This window comes from Leptinotarsa decemlineata, unplaced genomic scaffold (assembly GCF_025532065.1).
Source record: "Leptinotarsa decemlineata unplaced genomic scaffold, Ldec_3_MD MMD2_tig00004307_RagTag_RagTag, whole genome shotgun sequence".
NCBI lineage: Eukaryota > Metazoa > Arthropoda > Insecta > Coleoptera > Chrysomelidae > Leptinotarsa > Leptinotarsa decemlineata.
In genome coordinates this window covers 15,527,150-15,548,504 of record NW_027412606.1, presented here as the reverse complement: position 1 = coordinate 15,548,504, position 21,355 = coordinate 15,527,150, and the positions used below count along the sequence as shown (strand labels likewise).

General features: G+C 33.6%; 2 protein-coding genes across 3 annotated transcripts in view; both read right to left on the bottom strand.

The window, feature by feature from the left end:
- Msr-110 overlaps positions 1 to 4,054 on the bottom strand; it is a 52,014-nt gene extending 47,960 nt beyond the window's left edge. The window contains exon 1 of the mRNA XM_074179042.1: positions 3,842 to 4,054. Within this exon, the coding sequence (XP_074035143.1) occupies positions 3,842 to 3,934 (93 nt within the window). The 5' untranslated portion in view covers positions 3,935 to 4,054. The remainder of the gene's footprint in view (positions 1 to 3,841) is intronic.
- pip (heparan sulfate 2-O-sulfotransferase pipe) overlaps positions 1 to 21,355 on the bottom strand; it is a 530,582-nt gene that overhangs the window by 256,853 nt on the left and 252,374 nt on the right. The window lies entirely within an intron of this gene.

Below are 21,355 nucleotides of genomic sequence, written 5' to 3'. Positions count from 1 at the left end.
TCAATAATAAAATTATTAATACATACATATTTTTTCTGTGTGAGTTATTTTCGCGCTTTCTATTTCATCAAATAAAATCTGTATACAAAAAAGAATGCAATAGTGCCACTTGAATCAATTAAAGTCGCCCCTGTCTTCTATATTTACTAACCACATAGGCTTTGTTATTGAAGGTGACAAATTCTGAAAACAAAGAACAAAGAACAATAGTTGCTTTATGATTACAGTTAGACACTTCTCGCTGAGACGTTTCTAGAATGAAGCAACTACTATGGAAAGTTTCTAGTCATTAGTTTGAAGGTTACTTAATTAAAGTGATTATACGATTATACATGTCTTGATAATTGAAATAATTGATATTTTCCCTAAATAGAGTTAGTATCACGTTATTGGGATCCTTGAAAAATTTACGGATTCACAGTTTTTGGTTTTTATAGCCTATGAATTATAGATACCTCTATCAACCGTTTTATTACTTTGATTACAGGTGAACTTTATTACTAATTGATTGAATAGAAGTACTATTATCTATTCAAAACATTTCAATTTTTCCTCATCAAATGATTCATCTACGAATGGAAAATAAAGTAATGAAAATTTAAGTAGTTTTCGACTAAAGTAATAATATTTTCTCAATTGTTTTATGAAGGCTCATATCTTTCAATTTTGTAGCAGCGAAAGATTACCAACTTCAAATTCAGATTCAAAATTATATTTATATTTTTTTATGCAATCAATGTTTCATAATTTTTCCATTCACGAAAGCGATAATGTTGAAATTCAATCATCACTTCCACCTATTCCATATTTTGCTTTGAAAATGAGAAAGATACGTGAAAACAATGAAAAATAATATACAGAAAGTTTTATTGTTGGTGATTTGTTGTACATTTAAATTTTCATTTATAAAATCAAGCGTAAACCCCTAATTGAAACAAGAACACGAACAAAAACTCCTGCTGATTAATGAGTAGAGAAGTTACAATTTTGAATGGTACTAAATTGTTAGATTGCAAGATATTCATTATTACTAGGGATCCAGATCAATACATTTATAAACTATTTAAGCATCTATGACAAAAAATAAAATTGAATTATAATTGTAACCGTTACAGTTCTGAAACATCTATTGATTTCTCTGTAATTGAAAATCTAACCGAAACAATTCAATATTCTGTTTCATGGACATGATTCATAACTGTAGTTCGATAAACCGTAACAAATTAATGTCATCGTAATTAACTCACGATCTCTCGCGAATCTAGTTCAGGAAACAAAATATGTTTGTAATATGACTGTGATTCCATCTATATTTTTCCATTCATTGAGCTTGTTGATTTTATGCAATAAAAAACAGATTTTCTGCAAAATCAAATCAATGAGAAAATGAATTTTCTCACTTGATGCTATTTTTTCAAAGTACCTTTTATTATATGCTACATTACTTCATTTATGTAATGAACTGATGAAGTACTATTTGCATTTCCAAAAACAGAATGCCAAATACTTCTCAATAATATGAAGTTAATCAAAACTATATACAGGATATACCATTTTTCTGCTAATATCATTTTATTTATCTAAATATTTTTATTGCTGACCCCACAAAAGAATATTCGTATATGGTGTTCTTTATCCAATAACTACATATTATAGTTGTTAGTTGCATTACGATTCTCTACTTCATTGAGTTCTATTCAAAACTAGTTTGTTTCAATGATTTAGTTTGTCAACATATTCTTTGTCACATTCTCCACAACATAGTGTCACAAAACCCTGAAAAATTTTCCTGTAAAAACTATTATGAATGTGTACCTGTGTTCCAAGTTTTCAATTACTTTGCAAGCAACATTTTTAAAGAATAAAATATTTCAAAATATCAAGGAAAATCTATTACTACTTCATGTTTAATTGTTGCTATTACTTTTCGGAAAAGAAAGGTTTTGGCTCTGTACTTCTCCATCTTCGTACAAAAAAAAACGGGAATCATTCAAAAAAGGAAGAACGCAAGTTAATTAGTTTAATGTATAAGTTTGAAAATGTCCTTATAGGACGAAACTGCAGTAACGTTAGTTAAAAATAAAAGTGGTCAAAAATATAGAAAGTTTCAATTCTATTTTCTTCATTTTTGATTTTCTACCACGTAGTAACGGCTACATCCATCAATTTATTGAAAGAACGCAAGTGATTACAGAATAAACCCTTCCTATGATCTACATATCTTTGTAAATAGTTGATTCTGTAATTGCTTTCTTTCTTTCTTTGGAAGATTTCCACATTTTTTAAGTAAACCTTTGCGCGAGTTTTAACTTGGGGAGTAAGCTAGTGGATGAGTGACGAGAGCGTTACGAAAAGTGTGATCGGGAGAGCCGAACGGAAGTTCGTATATTACTGTAGAGACAAGAGAGAGAGAGTAAGAGAGAGGTGGGAGCAAACTTTTACGGTCGAGTAGGCTCTGAAGAATTAGGAGAAAATTATCATATGTTCAGCAAGAGATTTCAATTCCAATTTCCCCTCAGAAGATGGACAACTCTTGGTAAACTTTCTACAAGATAATGAATAATAACTGAAATGAGCCTATCACAAGACAACAGCAATCAATGCAGTTCTCTCTAGGTATCTCGCTAATTATCATGCGAAAACATATGAATCTTATTTCTCATACCATCAGCCTATTGTCTTGGTCTTACAATCGACCAGTCATTACTGATGTATCCGATAATGAAAATAATAAATAAAAAAAAATAAATAAATAAGAGAAGTAGAAAAAAACCTAAACTTTTTCCTCCTAAAAATATATTCCTTTCAATTTGCTATTACTATTTCATGAAGAATAATTTCCTAGTTTCCTGGAGTCCATTGAAAATCTACTACATTTCCTGTTATCAAGTAGGTAAGGAAAGAAAAATGTTCATTGAAAAATATATATCAATCAGTATATCACATTTGTATTTGGAAAATAATCATAATAAAAAACACTGTAATCTATGAAATGATGGAACATGTGAATGATTGAAGTTTTTAGATATTTCATGACCACGACGTTTATTCAAATAATTCAGATTCTTTCTCCAAATTATTTTCAGAAACAATGATATTTTGATCGATTTTCTTTGATGTAAAATCTCTGGAATCTGTAAGGATAATGACACTTACTCATCTGTATTCTGGATAAATTAGTTACTCTCATATTTCAATAATCCATAATCATTACAAAATATACAAATTTTCCTATCACACATTAAATAAATATGAATACCTATATTTGTATAACGTCATTTAGAAAACAATTTTAGATCAAAACTCTTTCATTTTCAAAATCAAGAAACTTTCATGAATAAATAAAATGATTCAATAATTTGCACATGTAGCCATCGTTATCAAAGAATGATTTTCAGTAAGCCTAGAACTGCGCAACAAGATACCCATAATTACGTAATACCCACTTGTCTTCAAGATTCTTGAAAACCAACTTGAAATTATGTAATTGCGGGTAACTCACTCGTCTGTAAAATATTTCTTCAAAAGGTGAAATCTGAACATTTCATCTAGTATCTCATAACGCATATACAAACCTATTTTTAATATCAAACCCATAAAAGAAATCTAATAAATTACTTTCAAAACCAAATCATTGAGTAATAATTCTGAGACGTTTATTGCAACTGATATCAATCATAATATATGTTTGTTTTTCAATGTCACGTTTTTAAAAAAACTTCAAGAAAATCTTGAAATTGTATCCTTAATAATGATAACTTGTAGCATCAATTACCTGAGTAATTCCAACAATACCCTATTTTGTTGATTTCGGTAATATTTTTGAAAAAATTACACTCACCGGTGGTGGTTCAGAAGATGAATACACCTCGGAAGGAGCGTATTCCGGCTTCATGTTAACAGTTGCCATCGATTCTGGCGCTTCCTTTTCCATGGCGGCGCGAATTATCGAATCACTCTGTATAAAAATAGAAAGCTAGGAGCGCGAGGATGATCTCTAGGTGTTGGACAGCGATTTCTACCGTCGTGCTGACCGACTGGTAAGTGGAGTGTTGGGAGAGCGGGCCTTGTAGTGGGTCCCCTACCATAAGCCGTGACGATGGTGACCACGGAAGAACATCTAGAAGGAATAGATATCATGGGAGATTTCTCGAAGTACAGGGAGGCCCGACTAAAGGAACGAAAAAAGTAATTAGTGCACCAATTTCGTTCAAGAATTGGAAAAAATATTCTGGTTTCGAAGAAAATAAGCAAAAATTAAATTACAAGAAGAATTTGGAATAGAGGACCTACAAATAATAAGATTATTTTCCTTTCTCTTATTTTCTTCTTTGAAACGTCATTCTTGCAGAAATCTCCCAAAACTAGAGATTTGAGAATCAAGGATTGTAGTAGACATTTATTGCAAGACATTTTCCTTTCCATTTACTGTGAGGAGATTTATGGGAAATAAAGCAAAAACTGATAATACAATAAGTTCAATTCAAGCAAAATGTATGGATGCTCGTCGTGTATCCCATAATTTAGTTTTTAACTGAAAGTGCAGCATGATCATTTACTATGCAATGAATTTATGACTTTGTCTTTATATATTTTCATATATTATTTTATTTGCCACCATTCACTGAACTTTCGTTCTAAATATTATCAGTAATTACCTAGGTTATTGAAGACGTATGTGTATACGTTTTTTTTTAATTTCCACCACGAAATTTAATGATTTCTGTGGATTCTGTTCTGGACAGTTTCTAACATTTCTTTTTTTTTTAACTCATTAATACAGTTTATTGTATGATTTCCACTCCATAGCTCCACCACAAGAACCGCGACACGTGTTTCGCTATACAATAGCTTCCTCAAGCGTAAAATAATAGGTTATTTTTTAATTACAACTACTTTATACTCTAATATTTCACCTTCTTGTATGCCTACTTTCTAATAAATGAATCTACCCGAAGAGGTCAAGTATAAATTCATTAACAAAATGAATAAATTAAATTTTCGAATGTACAATTATACCTAACTTCTTTCATCTGGAAGAAAACATATTCAATAATGGCGAATTATTCAGTTCAGTTTGATCGTTCATGAAATATTGAGAGTTTTGAAATTTGTTTATTTGCATACTCTCCAACAGGTTAAATTTTAAACCTTTCTTCTGGAAATGGAGGGACTTGAATTCATGGTTGAAATTATATCCCTCTCTGATTGAATGAGTGTCATATGTGGAGTTAATTTTTCTATTCTGAAAACTATTTCTGTGTTCCTTTATCCGGGCTTTGAACGTTCTTCCAGTTTGACCTATATGAAACATCGATTTTTCTGAAACTGCACTTTTATCTTTGTTATTCTTGATGTGCATGCCTAAGTTGCTGTTGGTTTTGAAAGCAATATTTACACCTTTGTTGTGTAGAAAATTTTAAAGACTTACTGGATATGTTTGCTTGAGTATGTTAAGGTTCTATATCTTTTATCCTCATCTCTATGAATTGGGTAAACTTCCTTCAAAGCTTGGCTGTATAACTTTTTTGATAATAGAGAATGTATTAGACTGCTATCGTAATCATTGTTGGCTATGTATTTTATTATGCTCAGTTCTTTTGTACTTTCAAAAATTTAATTTATTCGTTCAGTTAATGAATTTATACTTGACCTTTACACGTAGATTCATTAAAAAGTAGGCATACAAATATGTCATATGTTAGAGTATAAAATAGTTGCTATTGTATAGCGAAACAGGTCTTTGTAAAACCCTTTATAGTGGAAATCATACAATAAACTGTATTAATGAGTTTTAATGTGGATTTTTATTACATATGGGCCAATTCTATTCAAATATTTTTTTAATGTAATGTGAAAACAATACATGTCAAATATGTATACAGGCCGTTTCTTTTAGCATGTGGTAACATTGCTATATTCTAAACCGTAACAGATACGTAGACGATTAAATGGAAAAAAGGTAACTGTCATGGGAATAATATAATAATCGAAGGAAATTTACGGGAACTCTCGCCCTTCTCGAGTTATACAGGGAAAACCAAAAATGCTGTTATCGTTTTTGTTTCGAATGGATTTGTTATTTCGGAGAATATAAAAAAATGGAATAAAAATGTTATTGTATTCGAAATGTACTATGACGATAATAGTAAATATTCGATAAAACGTTTCGTGACAACATGGCCACCATCATCAATTTTTTTCAATAAGGGCCTGTCTTTTTTATTAGAGATATTGATAAAGCAGTACATTCACAATCCAATAGTATATCATATTTAATATTTTAATAGCGTTTCATTTGAAATAACCACCATCATCAGTGACAACAATTTCAAATTACGGTCCTGTCATTACTTCTTTTGTAAATTTTTTCGATTTCTTCAAAATATGATTTAGACAACCCAATTAATTCGACAAGTAGGTACCCTAACACATTGAAAATTCGTACTTTTTCGTTTTGGAAATTTTTGTATTCCCGTAATCCTTCTTTGAAGGATTACTTGCCCCTAATGAATTATAATTCATAATATTTTTATAATTTCCAATCCTGGAAGTGACGAAAATATCAGTTTTTGGTCAAAATTCGATTGTTTTATAATTTGGTATGATCAAATAGCATCTCAATTCATTTACCATCTTAAACGCGTAGGCTTTGCTTGGTTTCTATGGCAGGGAAAATGAATGCGGTTGTTGATAGCTATTGAGAACTGTCAGACGTTCATGAACATATGAAAGATGTATTCAAATGGTGAAAGGACTGATATGCTATTTAGTTACGCAAAATCAAATAGAAATCCTCTTTTGGCAAGGAATAGATATGTATGTTGAGCTATACCCTAATCGTCGTATTCCGAACATCCAAATGTTTAGACGATTAGCAAGAAATTTGAGGGACTATGGTGCATTAGACATAAAAAAAACAAGAAAATGTGTGGTTAAATACTAGAATAAATGTTATGGGTAAGCAAATATTACCACATAAAAATTTACACAGTGAAAACATTTTTTTTTATTTAGGATTGGCCATTTATGTTCTTTACGAGAAATGGGGATTTCTGTAGAATCCACCAGAACTATTTTGAAAAAGAATAAATATAAATGCTACAGGATACGCAAATCACCTCAATGAAAGGGAGTACGGAAAAAGAGTACAATTTGCGAAGTGGTTAAGACGTAGAAAAATGGAAGTTGGAAATATTTGTAAAAATAAATTTGGACGGACGAATCAAAATTCACCAACAATGGTTGGTTTAACAGAAATGTCCATTATAGGTGGAATAATACAAATATAATACAAATGAACATTTGGAAAACCAATTTCCAAGAAAGGTTCGGAATAAATGTTTGGAATTGTGAGAACAAATATCCTTGGCCCTTATTTTTACGATGATCATCTGAATAGTGAAATGTATCTTCATTTTCTATTCAATGAATTCGATGGTTACTTAGATGAATTGCCACTGAATATCCACCATGAAATACAATATTTTCAACAGGACGGCGCTCCTCCCCATAATGTAGCAAAAGTAAGGGAACATTAAGATGCAATATTCCCAAAAAATGGATTGGAAATATAGACCGATTAACTGGGTATGCATAAAGGATAAAGTTTTTTCAACACCAAGTACAGATATCGACCATTTCAAACAAAAAATAAGAGATGCATGTATTAGTATTACACCTATTATGCTAGAAAATTGTCCGGACCGACAACTTATGTGCATTCAACAAAGAGTTCGTCAATTCGAGCAATTCATGTAGATTTCCATGTTGCTTTTATTTTACGTATTGGTTTCATTCTTTCCAAAAGTTCATGATCAAATATACCTAGTGTTTTTCTGTTTGATTGTTGTCACTGATGATGGTGGTTATTTCAAATGAAACGCTATAGAAATATCAAATGTGATATACCCTTGGAATGTGAATGTATCGCTTTATCAATAGCTGTTATGAAAAAGACAGGTCCGTTTTAAAAAAAAAGTTGATGGTGGTCATGTTGAGACGTTTTATCGAATATTTATTATTACATCGTCATAGTTCACTTCAAATACAATAACATTTTCTCTTTCCATTTTTTTTATATTCTCTGAAATAACAATTCCTTTCGAAAAAAACGAAAAAACAGCATTTTTGGTTTTCCCCGTATAACTCGAGAAGAGCGAGAGTCCCCGTAAATTTTCTTAGACCATTGTATTCTTTCCGATGACAGTTACCTTTTTCCCCAATTTAATCGTCTTCGTATCTGTTACGGTTTAGGATATAGCAATGTTACCACACCGCTAAAAAAAGGAAAACTGTCCAAGGTACAACAGCCTTGGTGAAGCTTGTAGTATACAAGTTATACCTTGGACATACCAGCATCAAAGGAAGGTAAAACACTTGCGGTTGCTGTAACAAGTTTATTTTTTATTTGTACTTATGATGATAGATTTTCATTCTAATTAAATCCTGTTTCTCATCATTTTCTTTATCAATTGTATCCCATTTTAGACCGCAAATTTAATAAGTTTTCACTTATTTGAACAATGTTCGGTTGTCAGTAGGAACAACTTAAAATGACGAAAATAACTTTTTTCATTTACTTAGACTTTGAACTACCTATATATTTATATTATTTGAAGATCACTTGTAGGAAATTTAGATCTTTCAACAAAAAGGCCAATATTTAGCCATTTCGGGAACAGAATAGACTTCTCTTATAGTATTAACTTTCTCTGGAATGTTATTCTTTTGTTTAATATCTTTGTATAAATATAAACTTAAATCATTCTTTTTGGATCAATTCCAATCTTTTGAAGATTATTGCATATACTTCATAAAGACACTCTCTTCGTTTGAAGACATCATCTAACCAACAAAGTATTCTTCTTCATAAATAAATATTAAGAAGTCTCTAATCTCATACGCTACACATTCCTCTTCTATTTCACATTCACTTATCTCCATAAGAATCATTAGTATCGTGAATAGAATAGTTGGATTCTTCAGGATGCTTACTCATAACAAATGAAATAAATAAAAAACACCCAGGAAAATAGCCCAACCAAATTTCCATATGAATGCGAATGAGCAACAGGAACAGTTCTCAACAGTTCAGCCTCGAGAGCTAAAAGGATTTGGGACGGATCAAGACAGTTTTGGATCATTTCGCATTTGAAAGTATAACCGAACTTATCCTCAATGAACCAGAACGCTCTATATCAACTGCGCATGCTCCTGACATCCTAGAACCTGAATTTCATAAGACCAGAACAAACCTACTTTCATGTTGCCCAAATAAGGAGTCTGATCAACAACTTGGCATGATCTGAGTTTTGAAAATGTTGAATGAATGTTCGAAAAAAGATATCCAACGGACATTTGGTTCGTTTCTGTACAAAAATTAGCAAATCTAAGTTAGAAAATACCATATATAGATTTGGAACAATATTTGAATAGGAAAGCGAGCGTAAGTCGGACCTAATAATTGAAAAGGGAATATTTTCAGAACAGATTAATTTTTTGGCGGAAAAGCTTTTATGCTTTCTACATATCCATCATCAAAAAAAAATTACAAACTTTCAAAAAACTTTTTTTCCAATCTGATCTCTCCCTAAAATATTAGTATTTCAAAAGTTTTGTCCGTTTCAATGTTATGTGTTTTTGTAGCTCCATATCTCAGTAAATATTTATTCTTGTCTCGTGGTATATACTTACTGATCAATAGAGAATTCTGTACTCTATACATTGATGCTGTTCATTTTTTTCAAATTTTAATTTTTCACCTCTTTCAAACTTATTACTATATGATGTGTTTCGCTGGCGTAATACCCGAAAAATTATTCAGGCATTTCAATAACAGTGTTAATGAACGAACGCACTGTTCGACTTTGGTTTGCAAAATTTCGTCCCCTTGATTTTGGCCAAGACGAGGATATGAAGACTGATCCATCACAAACGATGCGTGGGATGGCGGAAGAACTGGTCGTTATAGCTCTTATGTGGTTTCTGATGGTTTGAATTCAAAACGTTTTATCACGTTTCAAAGTCTGTTCTTCTTTGCTTTTGCGCAACCAAAACGATCCTTTTTTGGATCGGTTCGTCACGTATAATGAAAAGTGGATCCTTTCCGACAACAGGAGACATTCAGGACAATGATTGGACACCGAAACGCCACCCAGGCAGTTCCTAAAGACGAAAACTCACTAAAAAATGACCATGGTTATTGTATGATGGTTAGCGGCTGGTGTGTACAACAGTTTATAGGCCCAACAGTCAGGAGACATTAAACGTAACCCCAACGGAAGGAAATTTCAGAAGGAACATTGAATTTTTTGAAAGGGGAATATGAATTGCGATTGAAAAATTCCACAGCCATAACTTTCAGAATTGAAAATACAAGATGAAGCGTCTGTTAATAAAAAAGATCTATGAGATGTAACAAACAACAACATACCTAACGATGTTGAGTGTAAACTGATTGGTCTTTTAATAGAAAAGATTCATTGGCGTGAAGTTATCCACAGACTTCTGGCCACACATGCTGACGTAGAGAAAAATAAAAATCTGTGGTTAGGATATGAAATTATAAGCACCCGTACTACTATCTGTGGCTGGAAATACATATTCACTATAGATTGAACGTGAAATTATTAAGACTATTTGGTGTATAACTTTTTATAGAATCTTGAGTAGATTGACGTGTTGATAAACGTTTTCTCATTAACAATACAGATTTAGGAAAGAATAATATTGGAAATATCAGACTTACTTTCCAATACCCCATGTAGAAATGATACCCGGTGATGTGCGTTCATCAAAATCATACAACTTCCATAGTTTCTTGGGTAGATCAACTTGGCGATAACAGTTTTCTTGTCATCTAAACAGATTTTGAAAAAGAAAATTATTGAAACAATCAGATTCATTTATTGAGATTCCTTGTAGAACTGGAACCAGATGATGTGGGTTCATGGAAATCACACAACTCTTATAGAATCTTGGGTAGATCAACCAAGTGAAAACCGTTTTCTTATCACCCATACAGATTTCGGAAAAAAATTGTTGCAACAATCAGACTAACTTTTTGAAACCCCTTGTAGAACTGGAACCAGATGATGTGTGTGCATAAAAATCGAAAAAGTCTTATGGAATCCCGGGTAGATTGACGTGGTGATAACAGTTATCTTGTCACCCATACAGAATTCCAGGAAAAAAATTTGTAACAATTAGACTCACTTTTTAAAACACCTTGTAGAATTGGAACCAGATGATGTGCGTTCATGAAAATCACACAACCCTTATACAATCTTGGGTAGATCAACATGGTGAAAACCGTTTTCTTATCACCCATACGGATTTCCATAAAAAATTGTTGCAACAATCAGACCAACTTTTTGAAAGCCCTTGTGGAATTGGAACCAGATGATGTGTGTGCATAAAAATCGAAGAAGTCTTATGGAATCTCGGGTAGATTAACGTTGTGATAACAGATATCTTGTCACCAATACAGATTTCCAGAAAAAATGTTGTAAAAATCAGACTCACTTTTTCGAACACCTTGTAGAATTGGAACCACATGATGTGCGTTCATGAAAATCACACAACTCTAATAGAATCTTGAGTAGATCAACATAGTGAAAACCGTCTTCTTGTCACCCATACAGATTTCCATACAAAATTGTTGCAACAATCAGAGTAACTTTTTGAAACCCCTTGTAGAATTGGAAACAGATGATGTGCGTTCATGAAACAAGAAAATGGTTTTCACTATGTTGATCCACCCAAGATTCTATAAGAGTTGTGTAATTTTCATGAAAGCACATCACCTGGTTCCAATTCTACAAGGTGTTTTAAAAAGTGAGTCTGATTGTTACAACATTTTTTCCTGAAAATCTGTATGGGTGACAAGATAACTGTTATCACTACGTCAATCTACCCGAGATTCCATATGACTTTTTCGATTTTCATGCACGCACATAATCTTGTTCCAGTTTTACAAGGGGTTTTAAAAAGTTAGTCTGATTGTTGCAACAATGTTTTTTCGAAATCTGTATGGGTGACAAGAAAACGGTTTTCACTATGTTGATCTACCCAAGATTCTATAAGAGTTGTGTGATTTTCATGAACGCACATCACCTGGTTCCAATTCTACAAGGTGTTTTAAAAAGTGAGTCTGATTGTTACAACATTTTTTCCTGGAAATCTGTATGGGTGACAAGATAACTGTTATCACTACGTCAATATACCCGAGATTCCATAAGACTTTTTCGATTTTCATGCACGCACATAATATTGTTCCAGTTCTACAAGGGGTTCAAAAAAGTTAGTTTGATTGTTACAACAAGTTTTTATGGATATCTGTATGGGTGACAAGAAAACGGTGTTCACTATGTTGATCTACCCAAGATTCTATAAGAGTTGTGTGATTTTCATGAACGCACATCTCCTGGTTCCAATTCTACAAGGAATCTCAAAAAATGAGTCTAATTGTTTCAACAATTTTTTTTTCGAAATCCGTTTGAGTAAAAAGAAAAATAATATTACTATGTTAATCTACCCGGGATTTCATGAGACTTTTTCGAATTTTTTGCACGTACATCACCGGTTCCAATTCTACAAGGGGTTTTAAAAAGTTAGTCTGATTGTTGCAACAATTTTTTTTCGAAATCTGAGTGGGTGACAAGAAAACGGTTTCCACTTTGTTGATCTACCCAAGATTCTATAAGAGTTGTGTGATTTTCATGAACGCACATCACCTGGTTCCGATTCTACAAGGTGTTTTAAAAAGTGAGTCTGATTGTTACAACATTTTTTCCTGTAAATCTGTATGGGTGACAAGATAACTGTTATCACTACGTCAATCTACCCGAGATTCCATAAGACTTGTTCGATTTTTATGCACGCACGTCATCTGGTTCCATGTCTACAATGGGTTTAAAAAGTTAGTTTGATCATTCCAACAATTTTATTCTCGAAATCTGTATGGGTGACGAGAAAACGGTTTTCATTATGTTGATCTACCCAAGAAACTATGGAAGTTGTATGATTTTGATGAACGCACATCACCGGGTATCATTTCTACATGGGGTATTGGAAAGTAAGTCTGATATTTCCAATATTATTCTTTCCTAAATCTGTATTGTTAATGAGAAAACGTTTATCAACACGTCAATCTACTCAAGATTCTATAAAAAAGTTATACACCAAATAGTCTTAATAATTCCTCGTTCAACCTATAGTGATAGGTATTACCAGCAACAGTTATTATTGCGGGTGCTAATAAATTCGTATCCCAACCACAGATTTTTATTTTCCTCTACGTCAGCATGTGTGGCCAGAAATATGTGGATAACGCCACGCCAATAAAAGATTAGTTAGCGAAAGGTCCACTGTCGAGTACAATAATTCATGAATTTCACTAGTTCGGACTTCCGTTGTCTACTATATAAAATGATTTGAAATCCCTGAAACAACTAAAAAAGAAGAATTAAAAATGAATAGCTGAAAATAATAATTATATTAACCAAAATAAACCTGAAATGAAATAATAGTGAAATAAAATACAAGTAAAAATAGAACAATTGAATAAATAAAAATAAAGAAATGAAAAAAGAAAATAAAAATAAAAAGTGGAGAGATTCCAAGTCACGTTAGTTCACCACGTTTCGATTGTTAGTATCTACAATCGTCTTCGGGTGATGACTGGACTGATTCCTCCGAGAGATGACTATTTATAGGTCGTTCGAGTACTTTCACTTATCCCTGCTTTCCATTTTCCGCTTCACTGGTTTCGTGGGAGATGCCCGTTTTGGCGGGAGTTGGCCATTTTTCGCTTGATGATGGGTTTCCATATGTTGCGTATTTCTACGCTGGCTTGACTGAATACGTTGTTGGACAACATGTATGCGGCTTCCTTGAATTTTCTCCTAAACCAATGTTCCTCTCTGTGCAAGATCTCAGCTTGGGACCACTCGATGTTGTGTTGATGGGTCCAAACATGGTCTGCTATTCCTGATTTGCTGGTTTCCCCTCGCTGTGTGTGTTTCTTGTGCTCGGCACAAGAAACACACATATATGGTCGGTTCCGGTAGCGATATAGACCTTGTCGCAGTATGGGAGCACTGATGTGACTGACCTACTTTCTGCCCTACTCGTGGGAATCAAATGGGGATTGATACACATGAAAACAAAAATACTGATATTCCTGCCATGCAGGACATTATGACCGACCCACCTCGTGAAAATCAAATGAATGAAAGCTTGGTGACTAAAGTTGGAGAAGAGTCACTCAATGAAAAAGAGAACCCTTTTAGGATAAAAAACGTTTTAGCTAGGACACCTCCTAGACCAAGAACAATTTCACTTTCAGATGTGGAAGAAAAATTGGGAAAAAGAAAAAGAGTAGAAATCGCTATAGATCATAGCATGAAAAGTGATTCCCATAAGCTGATGAAAGTGCTGAGGCAGATTACAAGCCAAGTGAAGTCATGAGAGCAAGTTTTAAAACAAACCTACAAGCCAAAACCGAAAATCTGTGAGATCAGTAGCGATCTCAGCTTTCACGTAGAAAAGCTGGAAACTATGCGTCCTAGAGATTGGTTAGGCGATACTGACAATGCCTCTCACCCCCGTCAGAAGCTACTGATGGAAAACGAGAAACTACGAAAACAGATTAAAACCATGAAAGAGAAACAGAAAATGCATGCAGAATATTATATTCCAGACATGGAATGCGAAAACTGTGAGAGAGAGCAAAAAATGATATCAAGAAGAAAACAACTGAGGAAAGACGGGACATACGAAGACTTCTGTGCTCTCCCTGAAGAAAATTGGAACACTGGCATATTCATCAATCCTTGCACCGAAAATTTACAGACCACGGATGCTTCAAATGAATAATGATAATAATAAATATGCTTTACTGTCCAAAGAAAAGTTCTCATTGACAAATCTTTGGTGAATATTTAGAGAAAGAAAAAACATAGTCGAATGCATGAAATCAGAATATAAGCTAGTAAGTAGTTTGAAGGTGGTTGACAATGTTTCGTGGTGTATTTCATCAGTTCGGAATTCCATTGTCTAATATAATATAAATTGTTTTGAAATCTCTGAAAAAAAATAAAAAGATCAAACGAAAATAACAATTTTATTAAAACAAAAAACTGAATTACAAGAAAATAACATACAAGCTACAACCAGAAAATAAAAAATGAAATATTAATAAAAGCTAAAAAATTAAAAATGTTATTAACAAAAATGAAAAATGAAAATAAAAATTAAAAGATTCCAAACCAAGTTACGTCACGACGTTTCGATTGTTAGTATCCACAATCGTCTTCGGGTGATAACTGGACTTATTCTTCCGAGATCTGACTATTTATAGGTTACTCGGGTGCTTTCACCTTTCACCTATCCCCTCTTCCCGCTTCATTGGTCATTCCTATTTAGTGTCGGTCCTCTTCACGAATTGCCTTTCTTGGACGTATTGGTGAAGAGGACACAGCACAGTATCTGAACCAGAAATCCAACCACCATCAATCGACTAAGAGAGGAATCATCAAGACTCTACTAGACCGTGCTTTCGAGTTATTTTTACAGCATAACATCCAGATGAAAGTTTTTTGTTGAGAGATATTATGTGTTCTTCAAATTTCAATTTATTATCAATTAATAACCCAAGAAATTTGTTGCATGACGTGTTCTCAATCATATTCGAATTCGAAGCTAGAGGAATATTATCAAGAATGCAAATTAAAGGAATCTGGTATTATCTCGCTGTGTACCAGCAACATAGAGTCCAAGGATATATATATATATATATATATATATATATATATATATATATATATATATATATATATATATATATGTTGTCCTTGAGTTCGGGTTGAACCGCGTCTGGAGTTTTGTGTTCGACGTTTCGACTCAAGAATTTGTGACTTGACGCCGGGGCCTCAATCTGCCTACTCCTTAGATTGAACTGGCGTGTCGATTTGTGATCGGTGGTATTTATATCGACGGAAGTAACTGAAGCGGAAAGGTGGAGGCGGGGCTTCGGGTAATTACTATCACCGGACGTACTGGTGGGGGTGGTGAGCCTCGGGAAATTAGGGGTTTCCAGGCAGTTGGAAGTATCTGACCGTCATTACGTTTGTTCAGGCAGAAAGGTCGCTTTTCGATTTCGATGGCCTTGCGAATTATTCGAGCTTGTAGTGTTTACGCTGTGGCGATGGTCTTAGTGTTCGCAAAGTCTATGTTGTGTCCTGTCTCTTGATGATGTTTGGACAGGGCTGAGGATGGGTGTGATTTTCGGACAAGTTGATGTTCATATACCCTACTTGTCACACTTCTGTTCGTCTGGCCTACATATGTTCTATCGCAATCGGAGCATGGAATTTCATATATATCCTGGGATTCATTGACAATTTTGTCCTTGGGAGAACGGAGGAATGTGGAAATTTGATTGTTGGCGGTGAATATCGTTTTTATGTCCTGTTTTTTGAGAATTCGGGCAATTTTGTCAGTTACACCTTTAATGTAGGGAAGAAAAGCTTTGTGAGGAACGTTATTGTCTTTTCAGCTTCAGCTTCCTAAAAGAACTTTCCCTACAAGTGGCCGTCGATGGATATCTCTCGAATACTTTCACCTTCAACGCTGGTATTCCCCAGGGATCCATATTATCTCCAACCCTCTTTTTATTATATATCAACGACTTATTGGATAAAACAAGAATCCAATATAATGCTTTGCTGATGACAGCACACTTGTCTCGTCATTACATTTGGATTCCAGGACATCGGCTGCGGATACACATCTTCATCGGCAACAGGAGGTTGAATATCTTAATGAGGATTTTGAAGTGATTTCGAATTGGGGTGAAAGAAACCAGGTTCATTTCAATGCCACAAAAACCCAGTCATCGGTTTTCTCCAAGAAGATGAATGTCTCCAAACCGGATATAATAATGTCAGGTCAGATAAGTTTGTTGCGGGTTGAAATAGAAATGCACCAATATGTCTTGGCAAAATCAGAAGGATGCTTCTCAAAATCTTGGAACACTGTTCCGAACCAAAAAACTGTATGCAACTCAGGAACATCTGGGGCTTTATAAAGTTCAGATAACACCATCTTTGGAGTAGGTTGATATTATTCTCATGTATGGAGCTCCGTCCCCAAACATACCCTGAAGCTGCTGGATTCCATTCAGAAAAGAGCTGTCCGCCTGATTGGAGACGCGAACATCCCTTGCAACCTTGATAGCCTGGAACATCGAAGGAAGGTTGGAGATTTAGCGCCTTAAGGATTTTCGTGTAGTGCTTGTGTTTTGTTCTAAAAAAATGCAGTAATATAATAGCTTCAACGGAAAATTTTCAATTAAACAACCTAGCCTACAATAAATGCACTAAGGAAAATAAGAAAACGGATTTTATCAGGGTTCGAACCAACAATGTCTACTTAAATGATCTTTTCGTCGAGATCATAAAAATTCCGATGGATTATGAAGGTTTCAAATATGCCAATTGATGAATCCATCGGATTTAACTTTGAAGGTTCGAAAACGAGTAGTTGAGGCCACAGAGGTTTGCGAACGAACTGTCCAAAAATCAAATCAGAGTTAAAAAAAAATTGAAAAGGACGAGAAAAACACATTTTTAACTCCGAATAAAATAAGATTTATCAAAAATTCCAGTAATATTCCATAATATGTCCATAATATTTTGAGTCGCAGTTAAGGACAGACAAAAAGATATATTGAAATGAGATTTTAGGAACACTTTGCACACTAAAAATATGGACGACCTAAAAAAATCGGAAGTGGCCCATCATATTTTGCAACAAAACCATTCCATAGACTTAAGTTCATTAAGATTAGTTAGACAATTTAACAACAACAGGCATCTAGATTCCTAAGAAAGTGTAGAAATAATTAAACATAATAATATTATGAATAACGATGGTGGATCAATACCTAATAGTATACTATATATCTTGTTGAAATAATATTTTAATTATTAGATTTACCTGTCTATTACATAAGGACACATTGTAAAATCAATTCAAGACTGGTAGATAAGGCAATATTGATAAATGAATTTAAGACACTTGAGACACAGGTTCCGCAGGTACCTAGAAGAGGTATCTCGACAAGTGTTTCGATGACTTGGTGATATTACTCCAGTAATATTAATTTCTAATTGTTTCGAATGTATCTCTTCAACACCATTCCGCGTGAAATTCCAGAACACAATTGAGATTGTGTTAAAGAAAAGTGAATAATCTGAAGAGAATATTTATTAAAAATTTGTTTTACAAATTTAAATTTTGGAAAAAGTTTTGTTTATTCTTTTTTAGAAAATAATGCATTTTATGGTTCCATTTTAAATGTCTATCAATCATTATTACAAAGTATTTGACACAGTGAAGTAATTTTGAAAGAGTCTAAGTTAGTTAATCAATTTTCATGAGAAGTGAACGAAAGATGCTCCCCCGAAAAGTTTTTTAAAAAAATTTGTTTTGGATTTGTTTTGGATAGATTGGATTTTCGTTTTGCATTGTTGGTACTTTAACTTGTGTTAGGTAAAAATAAATGAAATGAAATTCTAGCGCTTGCCGAGGGAAAGTACCTATGAATGATTAAGAAGGAGTTTCAACTACCAAAGTTGATTATGCTTATTAGCCGGAACTTCGATTTTTCTTTGAGAAAAGCAACTAAAAGAAGGAAATGTATAGTTTATAAAAAAAGAGTCACAGGAGTCACTCTTCAATAGAGAGATAAATAACTTTACTCGAGCGGCATATACTAGGTGTATCCAATAGACTTTAAAGAGAGACATAATTTTATTGTGTAGCGTAGTGCATATACGGTGCGTTAAATAAGTTGAATATACATTTGTGAATGGTTATATAGTTGGAGGGCACATATGAGCCATGTCAAAATCATTTTGTGTGTGTTGGCCCTTCTACGCTTCGTTAGAAAAATGCTTTGTTGCCCGAAAATAGGTTTTAGAAACGGTAGATTTTTGTTGTTTCAAAACAGATAAATTGCTTTAGGCTACATTCCAGGTCATCAAAGAAGCCAAAAAAAATAGCAATTTTTATTTTTTGTTAACGCTTAAGCAACCTGAATCACCATTTCCACGATGCCAGCGGAGCCACCAAAACGCTTTGGGGCCAGTGACGTACTACCTAGGGGAGCTAGGAACTACATTGAAAGGTTTTCAGTAGGAAACGCGAAAGTATTTGTGAGGTATTTAACGACGAACGCGATTAGATATGTGGCTGAAAGGGTTTGGAAGTATTTTAAATTCAAAGCAATGGGAGAAACTGATGAGTGTTCCTTCGATGTTTTCATTTCGCATCGATATTGGATGCCCTTATTTGATTTGGTTGAAAGCACGCTTGTTAGCTGGAGTTGCGTCATGTAAATTTCCGATGGAAAGTCAATGTAATGGGATTGTTGATATCTGGGATATTGAGACACCTCATGTTTTTGTAAGTGACTAGGATTTTACGGGACGGATTTATTGCTGCGAGAGCTGTACACCCTACGTGGTGTATCGACAGTGGGGGTAAGAGTCCCGTTAAACGGATACCATTTCCTCCAATTAATGTTCATTGTATCGATTTTTCATCTTTACACAATACGATGGTTTTAATATGCACGACTTTCTGCATCAAAGGAAAGAATTTCCGACCTATATGACTGTAGGTTGGCATAGGGTACGATGGCAAACAATGTCTTTCAACGCTGTCAGAATTTCGTGAGCTCTTTGTCTCCGTCAAAGTATCCTGACTTTTATGAATGTTGATAATAGCCATGGGTCATTAAAAATAGCAGGGGAGCCCACGATGCAAAATGGGGATTTACTCGAGCGTCATTGAGACATATTAGGTTGCAAAGCTTAGATGATAAGAAGAAAAAAATGTTATATAATATATACCTTTTCATCGGTGGAGGAAGCGGCTATAGACTTTTAAATATGTAAAAAAATACTGTTGCATTGACATACTCTAGCGCATCAGAAATTGATAGCATCAATGTCCTATGTATTTTTAATAATGTTGGTATGTTAATCTGATCGTTTGCATGATGTGGGTGGTTGTACGTAAGGGTTAAAAGAAAAAAAAATTAATCGAGCGCGTCAGATTTTCTAAGGGGGTGTTGAATGCAACAAAAAAAAGCTCTCATTCAATAATCTGACGATTTCGATCTGACGCAAACTTGCGGCCATTATTATAATGTGCAAAAAAAATTTTGCCATTTTGAAATACTCAAGGGCATCAGATTAAGATATATATGGTTCATATTTATGTTTTAGACGTGCCGTCTCATAATCTGACGATTATCTAGAGGGATTCACTTAATCTGACAAAAACAATATTAAAAAAAAATGTAACTCATTGAACTTAATTAGTTGGAAAGCTTAGGAAATAGCATGCAAATAAATAAGTTTATGTTTTTCAAGTAGAATAATTTTTTGAAAATGCTCAAAAAAATTTAATTTTATATAATCAATTGAGTAATTATTGAAGAAAAGATAAATGAAACTTCCTATGTTTTTTACCATTTTATTTGTAACTAACGTTACTGCAGTTTCGTCCTATAAGAACATTTTCAAACTTATATATTGTATAAGTTCGAAAATGTCCTTATATATTGTATAAGTTTGAAAATTTTCCAATAGGACGAAACTGCAGTAACGTTAGTTACAAATAAAAGTGGTAAAAAACATAGAAACTTTAATTTCTCTTTTCTTCATTATGATTTCCTACCACGTAGAAACGGCTATATCCATCAATTAATTGATTAATTAATCATCATCTTCATCTTCATCACGAACGCGCTCGAGAATTTCTGATGATCATTTTTTTTTTGATAATCTGATCCTTTATCACTCACAGGCGGGCACCGAGGGGTAGCCTCAGAGACGAGCGATTTGGGGATTACGAGCGATTTGTATCCTCAGTGGAAGAAGTTGTATATACCCCCAAAGTATCATGTGATGCACTGTTTGGAATCTTTGGTGTAGTAAAGAATATTACAGGAGTTTTGTCCAACACCAAACCGTTATTTTAACACCTTGACACGTGTTTCGATCACCAAGTGATCAAACTGATCTTCTTCTTGAAGATGATCACTTGGTGATCGAAACACGTGTCGAAGTGTTAAAATAACGGTTTGTTGTTGGGAAAAACTCCAGTAATATACACAAATTATCCTTAGTATAAGAATTTGGATAGACACTCAAAGTGTCGGGATATATGATGAAAAAAACATTATTTTTATAGCGACGTAAGCTTTAATTTTGAAGTATTGGTATAAATATTACGCCCTAATGAAAGATCACTGGAACGTACAGCGTGTAGCTACGCA